The sequence below is a fragment of the Toxorhynchites rutilus genome, chromosome 3 (assembly GCF_029784135.1).
Source record: "Toxorhynchites rutilus septentrionalis strain SRP chromosome 3, ASM2978413v1, whole genome shotgun sequence".
Lineage (NCBI taxonomy): Eukaryota > Metazoa > Arthropoda > Insecta > Diptera > Culicidae > Toxorhynchites > Toxorhynchites rutilus.
In genome coordinates this window covers 280518691-280532969 of record NC_073746.1, presented here as the reverse complement: position 1 = coordinate 280532969, position 14279 = coordinate 280518691, and the positions used below count along the sequence as shown (strand labels likewise).

General features: G+C 37.9%; 2 protein-coding genes across 9 annotated transcripts in view; one reads left to right on the top strand and one right to left on the bottom strand.

The window, feature by feature from the left end:
- The window catches only part of LOC129780636 (growth hormone-regulated TBC protein 1-A), a 198083-nt gene that overhangs the window by 55316 nt on the left and 128488 nt on the right, over positions 1 to 14279 (bottom strand). The window lies entirely within an intron of this gene.
- The window catches only part of LOC129780637 (protein tipE), a 101306-nt gene that overhangs the window by 26021 nt on the left and 61006 nt on the right, over positions 1 to 14279 (top strand). For 3 of the 5 annotated variants that reach the window (XM_055789128.1, XM_055789129.1, XM_055789132.1), the window contains one exon: positions 6466 to 7954. In XM_055789128.1, the coding sequence (XP_055645103.1) occupies positions 7182 to 7954 (773 nt within the window). In that variant the 5' untranslated portion in view covers positions 6466 to 7181. The remainder of the gene's footprint in view (positions 1 to 6465; positions 7955 to 14279) is intronic. The other 2 variants (XM_055789131.1, XM_055789130.1) reach the window with 2 other exon arrangements.

The window sequence follows — 14279 nt, the reverse complement described above, 5'->3', positions numbered from 1 at the left end:
CATTTCTCGTTTGATCTATGACAGCGCGGTTCGCGCTGAAACGAAACCCATCCCAGGCTCCACTATTCGTCGAAGGCCTCCCAATCCATGGTGGGATGGCCAGTGTTCCAAGCTTTATCAGGATAAGTCGAACGCATTTAAAGCTTTTCGAAAACGTGGAACCATTGAGAATTTTCAAACGTATTTGGACCTTGAAAATCAATTTAAAAACTTGATCAAAGGGAAAAAACGTGCTTATTGGCGAAATTTCGTGGGAGGTTTGTGACGAGTAACGTCAATGAAAAAATTATGGAAAGTGGCTCGAAACATGAGAAATCGCTCTTCATCGAATGAAAGCGAAGAATATTCACATCGATGGATTTTTAAATTTGCACGGAAAGTTTGTCCCGATTCCGTTCCTGTGCAAAAAACTGTTCGAGATATACCACAAGATAGGTGCGACCTTGATTCCGAGTTTTCGATGGTAGAATTCTCTCTTGCTCTCCTTTATTGTAACAATTCGGCTCCAGGAACAGATAGAATTAAGTTCAACTTGTTGAAACACCTCCCTGATGTGGCGAAACATCGCTTGTTGAATTTATTCAATCGGTTTCTGGAGCATAATGTTGTTCCAGATGATTGGAGACAAGTGCGATTTATAGCTATTCAAAAACCCGGAAAACCCGCGTCCGACTTCAATTCGTACCGCCCAATAGCAATGCTGTCTTGTATACGGAAATTGTTGGAGAAAATGATCTTGTTTCGCCTTGATCGATGGGTTGAAACGAATGGCCTACTCTCAGATACACAATATGGGTTCCGCAGGGGCAAGGGGACGAATGATTGTCTTGCGTTGCTTTCTTCAGAAATTCAAATGGCTTACGCCGAAAAAAAACAAATGGCTTCAGTATTCTTGGACATAAAGGGGGCCTTTGATTCTGTTTCAATAGAGGTTTTGTTAGACAAATTACACTCTCGGGGTCTACCGCCTCTATTGAATAATATGTTATATAACTTGCTTTGTGAGAAACATTTGAATTTTTCTCACGGAGATTCGGCAGTAAGTCGGGTCTCTTACATGGGCCTCCCTCAGGGCTCATGTTTAATCCCCCTTTTGTACAACTTCTATGTAAGTGACATTGACAATTGCCTTACACAAAATTGCAGCTTAAGACAACTTGCAGATGATGGAGTAGTGTCTGTCGTAGGATCAAAAGAATCCGACCTGCAAGAACCCTTACAAGATACTTTGAATAATTTTTCAACCTGGGCCATTGGGCTAGGGATCGAATTCTCCACGGAGAAAACAGAGATGGTGTTTTTTTCTAGGAAGCATAGACCAGCAAAACCAAAGCTTCAACTTTTGGGTAAACCAATCACTCATGCTATGTCATTCAAGTATCTTGGGGTCTGGTTCGACTCCAAATGTACTTGGGGGGCCCATATTAGGTATCTGAGTAAAAAATGCCAACAAAGAATAAACTTTCTCCGTACAATTACCGGCACCTGGTAGGGAGCCCATCCCGAAGATCTTATAATGTTGTATCGAACAACTATTCTCTCAGTGATGGAGTATGGCAGTTTCTGTTTTCAATCAGCTGCCAAAACACACCTCATTAAACTCGAGCGAATTCAGTATATTTGTCTCCGTATCGCGTTGGGATGTATGCCCTCAACGCATACCATGAGTCTCGAGGTTTTGGCAGGCCTACTCCCACTAAAAGATCGCTTCAATTTATTATCTCTTCGGTTCTTCATCCGGTGTAAGGTCATGAACCCATTGGTGATCGGAAATTTTGAGCAGCTGATCGGGCTAAATTTTCATTCTGGATTCATGACTTCATATCATGAATTCATCTCCATGCAGGTTGATCCTTCTTCGTATATTCCCAACCGTGTTTGTTTTCCTGACTACATCAATTCCTCTGTACATTTTGATCTGTTCATGAAGGAGAAAATCCATGGAATTCCAGATAATCATCGATCGGGGATCGTTCTTACGATCTTCAATGCAAAATATGGGCGTATCAATTGTGATAATATGTACTTTACTGATGGGTCCTCTATGAATGAGTCCACAGGATTTGGAGTGTTCAACGAATTTTTTAGCACCTCCCACAGTCTTCAGAATCCTTGCTCAGTGTATATTGCTGAATTGGCAGCAATACACTGGGCGCTGGACAGCGTCGCCTCACGACCTGTTGAACACTATTACATTGTAACGGATAGTCTTAGCTCTGTCAAAGCTATCCGTTCAGTGAGGCCGGAAAAGCACTCGCCGTACTTCCTTGAGAGAATACGAGAAATTTTGAGTGCTTTAACCAGACGCTGTTATGTCATTACCTTTGTCTGGGTCCCTTCACATTGCTCAATTCCGGGTAATGAGAGGGCTGACTCATTGGCAAAGGTAGGTGCAATTGAAGGCGATATTTATCAGCGTCAAATCGCCTTCAATGAATTTTATTCTTTAGTCCGTAAAAATACCATCGTTAAATGGCAACGTAAGTGGAACGAAGATGAATTGGGTCGGTGGCTTCACTCGATTATCCCTAAGGTTAGCCTCAAACCATGGTTCAAAAGTCTGGACTTGAGTCGGGACTTTATTCGCACCTTCTCTCGACTCATGTCCAATCACTGTTCGTTAGACGCGCTACTCTTTCGTTTTAATCTTGCCGATGGCAATATCTGTGCTTGTGGCCAAGGTTGCCACGACATCGAACACGTTGTTTGGTCGTGCGAGGTGTATCTTGTTGCCAGATCGAATTTAGAAAACTCTCTTCGGGCCAGAGGAAGACAGCCCAATGTGCCGGTGAGAGATGTGTTGGCTCGGTTAGACCTTGTTTGGCTCCTTTAAACTTATGACTTTATACTGAGCCTGTAAAAATAAACGATTTAATAAAAAAAAAAATCATTTCTAGCCACAAGTTATGAATTCTGATATGATTAAAAACAAAAAAAAAGATCTTTATCAATCCCCTTCTAAATGTAGCCATTCTCGAGATCTTTAAAAAATATTTCTAATCTATAATTTATTCTAAATAGGCCCCTCTAATATGTTTGTCGTGTTATAACGTCATGTTCACGAAATTTTACAACTTTTCCAAATACATCGTTATGGCAAAACTATATGTCTAGGAGTTACGTTGAAAAACATTTGAAGCCATGGGGCTTAATACAAAACGTAGCGATATTGAAAAATCTTTTTTTTTATCTTAATACAAACTTTGAACATATTATTTGTGTTTAAATATTATTCGTTGAAAGATGTATCTAAAAGGACATTGCATCCCATTAACTTGAGTTTCTCAATTACTGACACGGTTAAGAAACATTTTTCAGATGAATGTTTTTTACCGTTTTTCTGAAACGGTCTACATTTAGAGGCGAATGAACTTCAAAGTTTAAAGCCTCTTAAAAACAAAGAAAGAAAGAAAGAAGGTCTACAACACGATAAAATTTTGTTGCATTTTATTATGATGGACTGTTATTCACTCTATAAGGAAGATTGTTCGACTGATGAACGATGTTTGAATCTGATTAACTTTATATACATATACAGAGGTACCTTAAAGATACCAGACTTTAGGTACAATCTAGACATAACGTAAACAAGTTAATTATTTTTGTACCCATAACGTCCGGTTTAATCAACGAGGTGTATTTGTGTTGTTGGGATTCCAATTCTACTTTGAAAACAGTTCATGTTTTGATTGTGTAGCACGAATAATAGTTTAAAAGTTTGTATTAAGATTTAAAAAAGATTTTTACAATATCGCTACGGTTTGTATTAATCCACATGTCTTCAAATGTTTTTTCACGTACCTCCTAAACATATGTTTTTATGATAATGATGTATTGGAAAATTTGTTGGAAATTATAAGCAAGTTCATACAATTTCATGAACAATGTGGTATAACACGACAAACATATTAAAAGAGCCTTTTCACTATTAAAAAAACAATAATTTAGAAGAAGGAGAATGATGATGAGCATTTTTGGTTTGCATCATAGCAGGATTCATAGTTTGTGGTTAAAAATGATTGTTAGCATTCAAAAATTCGAAGTTTCGAAAATTCATAAAAATTCGATGTTCCACAAAGTTCGTCAAAAATAGTTTTACCATCTTGGACTGATTTTTTAAATTTTCTGCATGACTTCAGTTTTATATAAAAAAGATTTAAAAAAAAGTATTTTAGATATTGCAAATCAAAGTTTTTTTTGCAAATAAAAAAAAGAGTATTGTTGCCCCTCTAGCCTCAAGTAAACCGCGAGTAATCGGTCGAATCCTACTAATCATAGATTTAAGTTAAATTTTTTTATAAACAAATCTTGAATTAGCGGTTCCGTAAAGCTTATGCGATTGAGCCTTACAAATAAATGAATTGAAAAAAAGAGTACTATTTTTTTTCTCAGTGTATATTTTTTTCACGTTTAAACGTCAATACTCTACAACTCTTTTTTTTTTCGGTACGACTCATAGTTTTTGAGATATAAATTAACAAATATTTCTCTTATTAACACTCCTATACTCGCGCGAAAGATCCTTATTTGTGTGCTCTGGACTGTGCGCGTCTATGTGATATTGCTATTGTGTATTTTTAAGTGTTATTGGTATTAATTCAAAGAAAAATATATAATTGAGTGAAAAAACTCTAGAAAATATTTTTTCTTCAACTTCATCCAGTTTTAATAAACATTTAATTGAGCCACCTCATTGATGCTCGGTCTGTCAGACCCATACTCGAATATAGGAAGGTAAAAATCGATACGCCTTTTTCAAAAGTTACACTCAAGTCAAAAAAATCCCAATTGCTGCCAGAAAAAATATTTCCTCCAACCCAAACGGAATACAAACTTCCATTCGAATCAAAAATACTCATGTTTTGTCATTTGTCGATTTCATTTCGAATTGCTTGTACTTGTTATTCTATGATATTTAAAGAATCGTCAAAAGTGGTAAATTTGAACGAAAGTGGAAGATGGGAACAGAAATTGAAAAATCGTAAGTGATTTCGCTGGCTGAGGAAATTTCTCCGACTTCGATATTAACGATTGTACGAGGCTTAATTTAGAAATTGGATTCACTGGTGGTTATATTTCGATGGTTAGGTTAAAATAGGAGCTATCTTACAAGTTCATATCTGAGTGGAACATTGTGGAATATTCAAATAATGGAGGATAATAATATTGGATGCATTTCTAACGTTCAATTGTCGATTACACTATACACCCGTTGCGGTCGTATTAAACTTTTATATGGGTGTCGGACTGGTCAGAATTAATTTCCTTTGCAATATCATCTATCGCTGCATGTATCATGTAAGATTGAGAAAGCTAAATAAGATCTTATATTCTATAATTCTCCATCGTGTATATGACACGAGAATAATAAATCTGACGAATCACCCTGCGGCTGAAAGTCTCTAGAATAAGGGCAAAGAACTTACAAGACATTCCAACTTTCACACCCCTATTCAAATCGTAGTTTAAAATAAAATTGGACTACTAACGTAGACGGTGCCGCCTCGTTTCATTCTTTTTACTATAACTGTTGTGTCCGATCGTAGCTATTCAGCATCGTGACTATCCTCTTATGTTTGTTCATACTGAGTACCGCTATCCATTATTCATAGAACCACTATTCTATCCTGGGGTAAATCCTTTTTTAGAACAGCCTTATGAAGGAGTGTGAAATTAAAAAAATAAGTGTCAAAAATGTTTCAATGAGAAACAAATGCGCAGAATTTGACCATAATCAGTGCATATATTTTTCCGAAGATCAATTTTCGTGAAATTGTTGTATACCTACATCAAGAACATTACTCAAAGGAAAACGACGAGAAAAAAAACCAGTGCGAGAGAAAATGAAATCCAGTAACGATTCAGAATAACAAGTCTGAGAAAATAGTCAAATAGCATATCCTCGAGTGAGTGTTTAGCTCAGCACAATCCGCTGGAAATGCTTCTACATAGGAACCAATGGAAAATCCTATGAAATATCTCCCAATAGCATGATAATGTATTGAATCAATAATTGAAGTGTTCTGTATATTTAGTTTGCTTTCAAGTAAAACTACCAAATTTGTAGATACTACTCCTTCTCTAGGTGATTCTTAGTCATCTTTCCTTTTCATAGAGAAGCACAACTCGATTGCAACTAAATTTTTCTTTTGTTATGACACATCCCGATAACCTGCATTAGCAAAAACCTTGTCGCAAGCGGAAAACACCTTCGTCGTTTTCTCTCTCTCTTTTTATGTTGATATTTCCTCTCCCACCCGCTTTCTCTCTCCCTCTCACTATTCTTACATGTCGACAACGAGTTATCATCACCCACACGTGTATCGAATATGCGCGTAAATGCTAGGATATCAAATCCGAGAGAAAGGCATCTCCGAGAAAGGACATTCCGACATATGAAAATGAGAAAGGGAGAGCGAGCGAGGAGAGGGAAATAGCATTCACGTTCCTAATGTAATGTTTTAGGCATATCTCTTTGAGTCTGCATTTAGTGAGCGAGAGCAGAAGAAAGGATCACGCTTTCACCAGTGTGGAGATGTATTGTTTGTGTTTCGTCCGTTCGTCCGTTGGTGTCGGTGCGAGTGGAGAAGCCAACATAAGCGAATAGTGGGGAGGCAAATTACATCCCACCCACCCAACTTATCAAAAACAACAACAGTGAAACCAACCGTGTTTTTATCATCCTCTGTGGTGTGGGTAAGACTGGAATTTTTCATAATAAAAATACAAAAACAAAATAGATGAAAGGTGCAGGATGAATGAAAATCACAAAGCTTTTGCTTCGCCTTAAACAGGTCCCCCAGTGTTAGGTGAAAAATAAAGTGAAAAATAATTCCCCTTTGCACGGTCGGGGCCAAGTGCCGGGTAAATTTTTTAGAACTTTTGTGCCTCACAAGGGATTTTTGGGTTCAGCTAGAGTTGGAATTTATTCCTGCATAAAGGAAACAGAGCGTGAGAAGTTTTAAATTTTTGAAATAGTTTGAAAAGCAAAGCTTTATGTGAATGACAATTATGATGTGAACAACAAAGAAGAAAGTAAATATCTTGGATAGGGATGTGGTGGACCACAGTCCTTTGTGCTGTGTTCGTTGTTGTTGTCGTTGTCTCAAAACAGTATTTAGACAGCGCCAGCAAAGTGGAAGAAATCGGGTGCAATCTGCTGAGTGGCCGCTGTACCAACCATGAGGAGTAGCAGCTCAGAGCTTCTGCTCGAGCAACAAGCAGAAGAACTACGCAAGAAGAAATTGCTGGAGCTAGCCGCTGCCAAGAAGGCGAAGAATGGTCCTGCTCCAAAACGAACGCTGCGTGAGAATGCCAGCTTCTACACTACTTCCGGATTGGCGTTTCTGTCGGTGACCGCCGGAGCGTCTCTGCTGTTTCTGGTTCCTCTATATGTCGATCCGGCGATATCAACGCTGGTCGGCGATTTTGTCGAGCGGCCCACAATGTGTGTTACGACGCGGCGAGAAGATATGACCGGGCTGTTCAACTGCTCGTGGAGTTCGTGTCGCGAAGGCTGCACCTCGGATGTGTTCAAGTGTACCCATATCTATGTGACGTTTATCGACGATCTGAACTTTACGTTCCCTTTCAATGCAACGCCCTCGGAGCTGTTCAACCTGACCGACATCGAACGGTCGGAGGAAGCGATTCTGCTGGTGAACATCAAAGGCTGTGGCTATCCGCCGACGGTTAAGTGTAAAAACTTCACCGAGATGTACGGCTTCGAGGGCGCCGTGTTTCCGTGCTATTACTCAAAACAGAACAAAACGGTCGTGATGACCTCCTACAACCGGGAGGACCAGGTGCAGACGATCATACACTTTTTCGTGGTTCCATTCATCGTAACGGTGATCTCGTCGGTGTTTCTCTGCATAATGCACTGTGATTGTAGGTGTAAGAAGGAACGACGACGACGGCATCGACATCGCCGGCCTAGAATAGAGAATCTCAGGTGAGTTTTTTCCTCTTTTGCGCATGTTTTTCCCCTGTTGGGTGTGAACCACTGCGACCATTATTTTGAACTAAATATTGTGGTATACTCCTTTTCAAACTACACCTCAAGCTTATCCACTATTGATGAAGGAGTAGACTGAAAGTTATAGCGAAATAGTTGCCAATCAGGAATAATCGGTTTGATAAAATTTATAATCCTGATCGGCGACGCAGACCAAATTTACTTGGGCTCCAGAATAGCTTTATCAAGGAGTTGAAGTTCGTGTCTTGTTAAAGCTCCGTAGTTACAGGGCAAATGTTCCGAGGTTTCGCTTTCGGCATTACAAAAGCGACAAATATCATCTTGTGCTAAACCCAGTGAATGTGCTGAAGTCTTTCTTGTTAAGGCTCAACAGTTGTTGAGTAATTTTAATACTCGGCGTAATAAATTTTTTGTCTGTTTAAGATTTTCAGCCATCTAATTGGCTGGCACTTCCCGGTCTTCCCATTTCTTCAGCTCACTTCTCAGCACACATTCAGAAAGTCCACAGAATTGTTCTGGACCAGTGAATAGTGAGTTTGAGCCGTTCCTGGAAAGATCATTTGCTCGCTCGTTGTCCTCTATACCGCAATGGCCAGGAATCCAGTACAGTTGTACCGAACTTTTCCGACTTAATTGCCGTAAAAGGGAAATGCATTCCCAGACAATTTTTGAAGAGCATTTAGAAGCATTTAGAGCTTTAAGTGCCGCTTTCCTGTCTGAGAATATGCAGCTGTTGGCATGTCTATATTTCCTTTTGAGGCAGACATTTAAACATTCTATTATTGCAGCTATTTCTGCCTGAAAAACTGTTGGCCAGTTTCCCATAGCCACAGAGATTTTTGTTCTGGGAGCATACACTCCGGCACCTGTTCTGATTCCCATTTTCGACCCATCAGGGTAGAACATGATTGAACCATTACGAACGTTGGGACCACCTTCATCCCATACTGAACGAGAATGTTCGAGATAATTGTTGTTTTTGAAAGATTTATGCTCAGACCTTCTGTGATACACCAAGATTGTGTAAAGTTTAAGGCCATCTGCATTCTTCTCGATATCACGTCGTCGAACTCGCCACGTACCCTTATGACTAGTTCATCGGCGAAGCTCACAACCTCGAATCCTTTTACCTCTAAGCGTATCAGAAGATCGTCAACTATAAGTGCGCATTTTACATAAAGCTAGATTTTTTTGGCTCCCGTGGCCGAGTGGTCACTGTGCGCTCGAAAAAACAGAGGCATTCAAATTTGGTGGGCTGAAAATTAATAAACTCACTTTTCATAGCCAGTCACGATTCACGATTCACATTGATTTTCGTGTGTGTGTGTGTGTGTGTGTGTGTATGTGGGAAAGTGTGTATATATGTGTGAGTATCATCACTGCTTGCAATCCTCATACCCACAAACACATGAAAACGAAAGTTACAAATCGTTCATTGTTTACATGAAAAAAAAATTCCGATGCCAAATGTCCTCAAATTGCATGAAACGCGACCTGAGTGGCATTGAATTTATGGAGAAAAAATTCATCATCGAATTTGAAGAACCGACCATAAACATTTGTTTTCTTGGCACAAAAATATAACTTGCGCAAAATTTCTGCTCAATCAGGCATGATTTAGGGGAGCCTCAAAGCACTCAAAGTTTTGATTTGACTAAGGTCGATTTTCGGTCAAAATTTTTTCTAGAGATAACACCAAATCTCGACGTTTTACGTAATTTGAAGACATTTGGCATCAACATATTTTTCTGAAAACCCCGATTTCATGGATACTGCCACTATATGCAAAAAGTTTCAAAACAATCGGAGAGGGTGGAGGCAGAGGCCGGCTGGAATTGCTCTAAATATAAAACTCGCTCATCGCCTATTACTCAAGTAAAGAACAAATATGTTTACAAACACACGTTGTATCCAAGCACACCTGAGAACATTCTACTTCAGAACAGCGACTGTCTCGCACTTTTAGTTTGCCATGTAATATTTAACAACTGAAGAAATGTGGCAGAACCATAAAAAACCAGCTAAATTCGAAAAGTGGTGTAACAAGATAGCAAATACGGTTACCAGCAGTACTGTGCAGAAAATGATGGGTGGTATCACACGAAGAGTTCGGAAATTCATCTGATTCATCGAACAGCTGACGAATAATTTTCATGTTTTTTCCCTTAAAGTTCATTAAAAACCCCATAAAATGATACCCTTCCCTTTATTTCTATGCTTTATTTTCCCGTTATTTCTATGCTGAGAACTGTCCTACTTTATACGACCAAATTCTAACTGAAACAGACTCCACAAATCAAAGTTGACACAGAAATTAAATTTAAGAAACAGTTTTTGACATAAAAAGTAAACCTTTGTAGATGATTTAAAAATTTTCGGTAGTGTATTTATTTTTTTCGCCACTGGCAAAACCTTCACGAATATACCTTGAATTCATTGACACAAAGAAATCTCGAACTAAATCAGGGGTTCATTCCATTAAATTGAGAACATATTCAAATTTGATGTTGGAAAAAAGTCGACATGTTCCACAGAGAATTGAGCGAAAATCGGAGGTTGATGCTATCGGCAGTTTATCTCACCCGGTGATGTAGGTCAGGACATCGATTTTTTTCATACCAATGCAACCCCTTTCCTTCTCCCGGACAACCAGATTTCGGAAGGTGAAGTCGTGCCAGCATCACCATTAAAGTTCGATTATCCATACGAAACGATTTTCTGTGCACTGCAGAATCAACCAGTGCTGCAGACAGCACTACCAGGTGGATGTGAGGGAGAGGTGGCGCAGTTCAGCCCAGTGTTACGACTATCAATCTGACCCTCGGCAGCAGTAGTAATAAGGGAGAAAAGTATAATATGCATTCACTAAATGAAAATGGATATATCTTGACGTCATTCTTCAAAAACAACGTGTGCACGTTGATAAGTTAATCAGAATTTAACTATAGCCGCTTATGTACTCCAGTTACTGTAAATCAAAAATTGTGGGAATTATTTTTTTACGTGGGACTACGTCTTTCAGTAATGGAACCCGAAAACAGGTTACATTTTCATGAAATAAAGTTAATGTTAATAACTACTTTCTCTGCGCTGATTTACATACCAATAGAATCGAAAATTCTCTAAGATTTGTTTAATATGCGGTACATAATGATTCCCTAATTAGTAAACGAATTAACGAAAATTAGAAGCATTCCCATATTCTCATACATTTGTTCTACCTATTTGTATGCTTATCCATCCTTGCTGTAAATAACTTATGAATAGGTGAATTACAATATCACTTCCCGTGTGGAGATTGTCGGGTGAACATTGTTTACCGGGTGACGTCGAGCGGGAATGAATTGTCTTTCTCAATACATGGAGAAGAGTTTCGGTTAAGTTTTTAACAAGGACCCTATTCAGGGCTAGAGACGAATGACCTTAAATAATTTAAAGCCTCTCTAATACAAAACAAGGAAGGAAGGAAGGTTACAAAATTCATACATCAATGCGAATCAAATGCAGCATTCGTTCTACAGACAATATGGAGATAGGAAATATTGCAATGCATTCGATATGTTAAATAAAAGCCAATTATAATATCACTTACCTTATTATTATCACCAAAACTTCTTGATTGCGCATCTTTTCTATGATACTTATTTTGTTTTCTTCCCACTTCAAATACGCACCCACACATGGTTCCTATCCGTAACTAAGTGTTGCTTCTCCATTCCTCGGTGAATCTTCTGCGTTTATTGATAATAATCTGGTGCGGTAAAGGGAATTAAGAACTATTCTTACACTTTTTTCGTCCTAGTGTATTTGTAGGGATTCGACATGTTACACTTCTCTTTATCTTTGTCACTTTTGTTCGATTATACTTTCTTTTTTTCTTCACTCGACTTTCGACTCTCGATGTTTCAATGTGAAATTCGTCACAAACAATCGCGTTTAGGAGCGTCTCACCAACACAATCCGTCCCATTCATCTGAAGTACACGAGTCCTGCTATCTTACAACACTCGTGACTCTTTCCCTACCCATTTCCACTATATACACACTTTTGTCACTTAAACAAAATTCGGTACTTATTTCACGCAAACTAAACGTGGTTCTAAATAATCACTTAGTGGGGTAGCGTGACTGGGTGACACCGGGGCGGGTTGCCCCTCCATAATACTTGATTTTCGTTTTTGAATGAAAAAAAAATATACTTATCTGAACAAGAAACGTATTTATTATAAAATTAGATAAGACGAACACGAAATCACAAAGTGTTCACGTGTTGGTCACTAGGACTGACAGTAACAAAATAAGAAAATAAATAAAATATGGTTTATTTGTGGATGTCGAAATATGACTCAAATAAAAACTTATCAAATAAATATCCTTGAGAGCTGAGACCAACATTGATATTGCACAAGTGCTTCTCGTGCGCTTTCGCTCTCTTGTTGCGCAGCAATAACGGTACGGGACTCGACGTATTAAACATGCCTGACCCATCGTTGACCGCAAATTTTTGATTAATTTCAACTCTGATAAGCCTTTAGCATTAGCATTGAGCAAGTTGCACAATATCGTAGGTGGTACGAATTCAATACTGTCAGGTTAGAAACTAGCCTCCATCCGTTGCTCATGATTGGTAATGTCTCTTAGATGAAGGCATGTTTTCTCCAACAGTTAAGAATTGTCCTGGCCACGTCCTTGCAACTGCTAAGGAAAGGGAAGGAATGTTAGTTCGACATTTACTTAAGAGAGATGCAGAGAACTCTACGACCTCTCATAAATGCCTCGGGAATTTAGGAATGTGTTAATAGGAAAGGTAAACCATAGGATACACTCAGGCGGTGTTACAGGCGTAGCTTGTTAATAACTATAACTATAACTATAACTATAACTATAACTATAACTATAACTATAACTATAACTATAACTATAACTATAACTATAACTATAACTATAACTATAACTATAACTATAACTATAACTATAACTATAACTATAACTATAACTATAACTATAACTATAACTATAACTATAACTATAACTATAACTATAACTATAACTATAACTATAACTATAACTATAACTATAACTATAACTATAACTATAACTATAACTATAACTATAACTATAACTATAACTATAACTATAACTATAACTATAACTATAACTATAACTATAACTATAACTATAACTATAACTATAACTATAACTATAACTATAACTATAACTATAACTATAACTATAACTATAACTATAACTATAACTATAACTATAACTATAACTATAACTATAACTATAACTATAACTATAACTATAACTATAACTATAACTATAACTATAACTATAACTATAACTATAACTATAACTATAACTATAACTATAACTATAACTATAACTATAACTATAACTATAACTATAACTATAACTATAACTATAACTATAACTATAACTATAACTTAATATTACAAATTTACTCCAGACTTCCGAATATCGTCACGTTAATTTCTGTGTAAAAAGAAGAAGATTTGGTTTGCAAAATGTTTATACACGTTTAATTGATAAAGAAGTAAGCCTGTGGGAGTGACATTGCTCTAGTTTTCTCTTCTCCCATAGGCACAAACCTCAATATCTAACATCTTAACGAACATTCAATTTTATAACATAGAACGATCTCACCAAATAATTTCACGAGTGCAGAATTCCATCTCCTCGATGCTCTCTAAGCAGGCGTCGAATATGCAACGCACACAAGGCTACGCACAGCAGTCGCTTGAAGCAGGAAAAAAATCTTCGACGGCTAAATGATTTTGTACTGTACTCGAACCGAACCGTACCCAGAAGCTGCTACACATTAATCCCACACATACACACAGTCGTTGAAAGCCGAAAAACGAATACCGAGCAAGGCGAACATGTATGAACCGGTTGAAAAATACGCGCCACATATGTATGATAACCGAAAATATCTGCATCTATAGAACAATCCTCAAACAAACATGATCCTGGGAATTTTGAAGAAATTCATATAGGTTCCACTGTACTTTTGTTAGAATTCACATTTCTTCCACACCGGATTTCAATCCAACGCACAATTAGGAAAAAAACAATTTCAACCGAAGTCAAACGTGTACTCGGAGAAAAACAAACGAGGAGCAATTCAGAACGCGTGTGCACACGAAGACTGCTCGAACGAGACTCCCATTTCAACTCTGATAAGCCTCTCCACAAAATGCCACAGAAACGGAAACACGGTTTGAAAACAACTTCAAATTCACTGTAAGATTTGAAACCGATTCTTGAAAGTCCTACTG